This window comes from Dendroctonus ponderosae, unplaced genomic scaffold (assembly GCF_020466585.1).
Source record: "Dendroctonus ponderosae isolate FM_Combo_2020 unplaced genomic scaffold, Dpon_F_20191213v2 Dpon_F_20191213_2, whole genome shotgun sequence".
Classification (NCBI taxonomy): Eukaryota; Metazoa; Arthropoda; class Insecta; order Coleoptera; family Curculionidae; genus Dendroctonus; species Dendroctonus ponderosae.
Window position 1 is genome coordinate 388801 of NW_026018165.1, and position 2797 is coordinate 391597.

Sequence of the window (2797 nt, forward strand, 5' to 3'; positions counted from 1 at the left end):
GCGAGATTTGGCAAGAGAAGCTTGTTCTACTGCCGTTGCGTGATGGGATCACTCGATCGCGTTCAAGAATACCAATATTCGCTTCACGAGAGAACTACGCCCTTCTTTCTCATGCGATCGCCGTTCCCAGTTTCGAGAATTGGGCTCCAGGCCATTTCCGTTACAGTATTTATCAACCGTTTTCTTCGTTTCTTTGATGTTTTCTTTTGGTAAAAAATAATGCTTGATCAGCACTCGAAATTAATATTAAAGAAAGGTTGACAGAACGGTTACTTGAATTCCTTTTCAAGCTAATGCTCATAATCAAGGAAACTTTGCGCAAAAGTGATACTTGACATAACGGCAATGATTGCATTTCTTTAGCATGACGTTTTACGGGCGTTTCAGAAGTCCGAAATTAATATCTAATTTTAATAGCGGTCTATTTTTTTAATCTTCTTCTTTACTTCTTCGGCCCGTCTTCAGTCATTGTCGGATATAAGCCTCTTCCAGGTTTTACAATATCCCGCGATTTCTCGCTAATCTCATCTATTGTCCTCCTGCCACCGTTGTGACATCGTCCATCCGTCCCTTTTTTGGTCGTCCCACTTCACAGTGTTCCTTTTGGTCTTCAGAGTGCCGTTTTCTGGGTCCTGTCTCGCCACATGTCACCCATGCCAAATGGATCATGCGTTTGATTTCCGCAGTTTGGTTTTCTGTACCCAGCTTGATTTTATGTCCTTAGTATATGAAGTGTTCTACTATGCTCTATGGCTATGTAACATTTTTGCTCATTATTTTTTTGGTCTTGTTTACGTGCATTTTTAGGCCTATTTTCTTGGATTGCTCGTTTAACGCATTTAGGATGTTCATTTCCTGAATGTTGGTGTTCATGAAGACTATATCACCTACAAATTTGAGGTGATTGAGGTATGTTCTATCGATGTTTAGGCCCTTGTTTTCCCTTTCGAGCTTCTTAAAACATTTTCCAGTGCTAAGGTAAACAGGTTGGGAGAGATCGTTCTCCCCTGTCGTACTGCTTTGCCACGTGATATTCTGTCTGTTTTAAGATCGTCGTCTATTTTTACGTGAAAGGTTTCTTATCATAGATATTCTTAATAAGGGTAGAGTATCTCGCGTTGCTGCTCTCGTCGTCTATTGCTGTTAGAAAAGACCAGGTTTCAACGCTGTCAAAGGCTTTCTGGGAGTCGACAAACGTCAGATGTCGGGGCATGTTATATTCGATGTAGTGCTAAAGCCCTTTCGAAAGCCTGCTTGCTCCACTGGTTGGTAGGGGTCTAGTTTCGTAGTCAGTCGATTGTTCATAATTATAGTGAAAAGTTTATGTACACAGGTGTGATAACAGACTTATTGGTTTTTGAATTTATCATGCGCAAAACGGTCTGAATAGTAGTTTAGGAGCCGTACTTTCCGTATGGCTTCAGCAATGAACTGTTGGGTTTCGGCCACTTCCTTTGCTCAGTAGAATAAATTTGCTTGTTATAAACGCAACGTGGATTTCGCGAATTCTTGATGTAGAAGCTTGTACCTATTTAGAGCTTCACCAAGAAAAGTAATCTTAATGTATTTTTGCCATCGTTCTACATTTAAAGTTTTTATGAGCTGGTCTTAAATACCAACCATAAAAAATCTGTAATGCTGACAGGGCAAAAAACATCTGTTTGAATGCATGGCTTCCGATATAATTTTCATCAATTTAAAAATAAAAATAAGCGAAGACTCAATCTGTAGATTATGTTATTTTTTCAGGAGGGACAGAAATTAGTGTACCTATACTGGTGTCTAAGGTAGCTCCAAACACTTCAGCCGACAAGTGCATGCCGAGATTGTCAGAAGGCGATCAAATTTTGCAAATCAATGGACACGATGTTACTAATGTACTTCAACCAGATGTTATTCTTCTTGTCCAGGAAGCCAGAGCCATAAATTCCGGTAAAAACGTAATTTGGTTGCACCATGATTTTAGAACTGTAAAACACGTAAGAAAATATACGTGATACACTGATTAAAGCAAGTGTTAGGGACGTGAGATTCGCAAATTGCAATTTATTGGTGGTAAGTGACGCCAATCGACATATCAGGAAGAATATGAAACATTTCCATATGTTTCTATACTCCGGCGAAGATTCCCTCTCCATCGGCTTAAATTGCGATCGAGCGGTAATTCGAGTTTCCATGACTCTGTCTGAGTATATTAGACAGGTTTCTCGATGGGCAAAAAAGAAATAAAAGTCTCGTAGGAGGGATGCCAGGTACTATTTTAGGGTAGTACCCAGAACTGGTTGACGTCACTCGTTTTATTGTCTGCATTCCCAAGTGATAGAAAAACATCCCACATAAAAAGCAAATATAGATACTATCTAGGGCTGATGATCCCGAGTCGCGCACAACCGCCTTCGACACCGATATAATTTTCCGGCTACTTGAGACTAGGGAAAAAACCAACAAAATACCAGCGCGTTTCAAAGCGACCCCTTGGCGAGTCATCGTTTTCTGGAAACTTATAGTACAGTCAGATATACCGATTATAGTACAGTCAGATGAGATTTTAAAAGGCCGGTTTCGGGCGCTAAATGGATGAAGGTAAAAGACTATTGGAAGTTGTTCGGAAGGGTTTGTTATGTTGGAGAATAGTCAATAATTACAGAAAGTGCCAGAAACCGTTTTTGAGTGCATAACGTTTGCACTGTTGGTGCCATTGAAAAAAAATTCATACTTTTTTATGTATTAAAAATACCTGCAATATGAGACAAACTAAATTGTAATCTCTTTATTTCTTAAAAACGAAAAAACTCCC

General features: G+C 39.5%; 1 protein-coding gene across 3 annotated transcripts in view; it reads left to right on the forward strand.

The window, feature by feature from the left end:
• Positions 1–2797, forward strand: part of LOC109537616 (tyrosine-protein phosphatase non-receptor type 4) — a 73723-nt gene that overhangs the window by 45602 nt on the left and 25324 nt on the right. For all 3 annotated transcript variants that reach the window (XM_019904424.2, XM_019904425.2, XM_019904426.2), the window contains exon 11: positions 1750–1932. In XM_019904424.2, coding sequence (XP_019759983.1) covers positions 1750–1932 — 183 coding nt within the window. The remainder of the gene's footprint in view (positions 1–1749; positions 1933–2797) is intronic.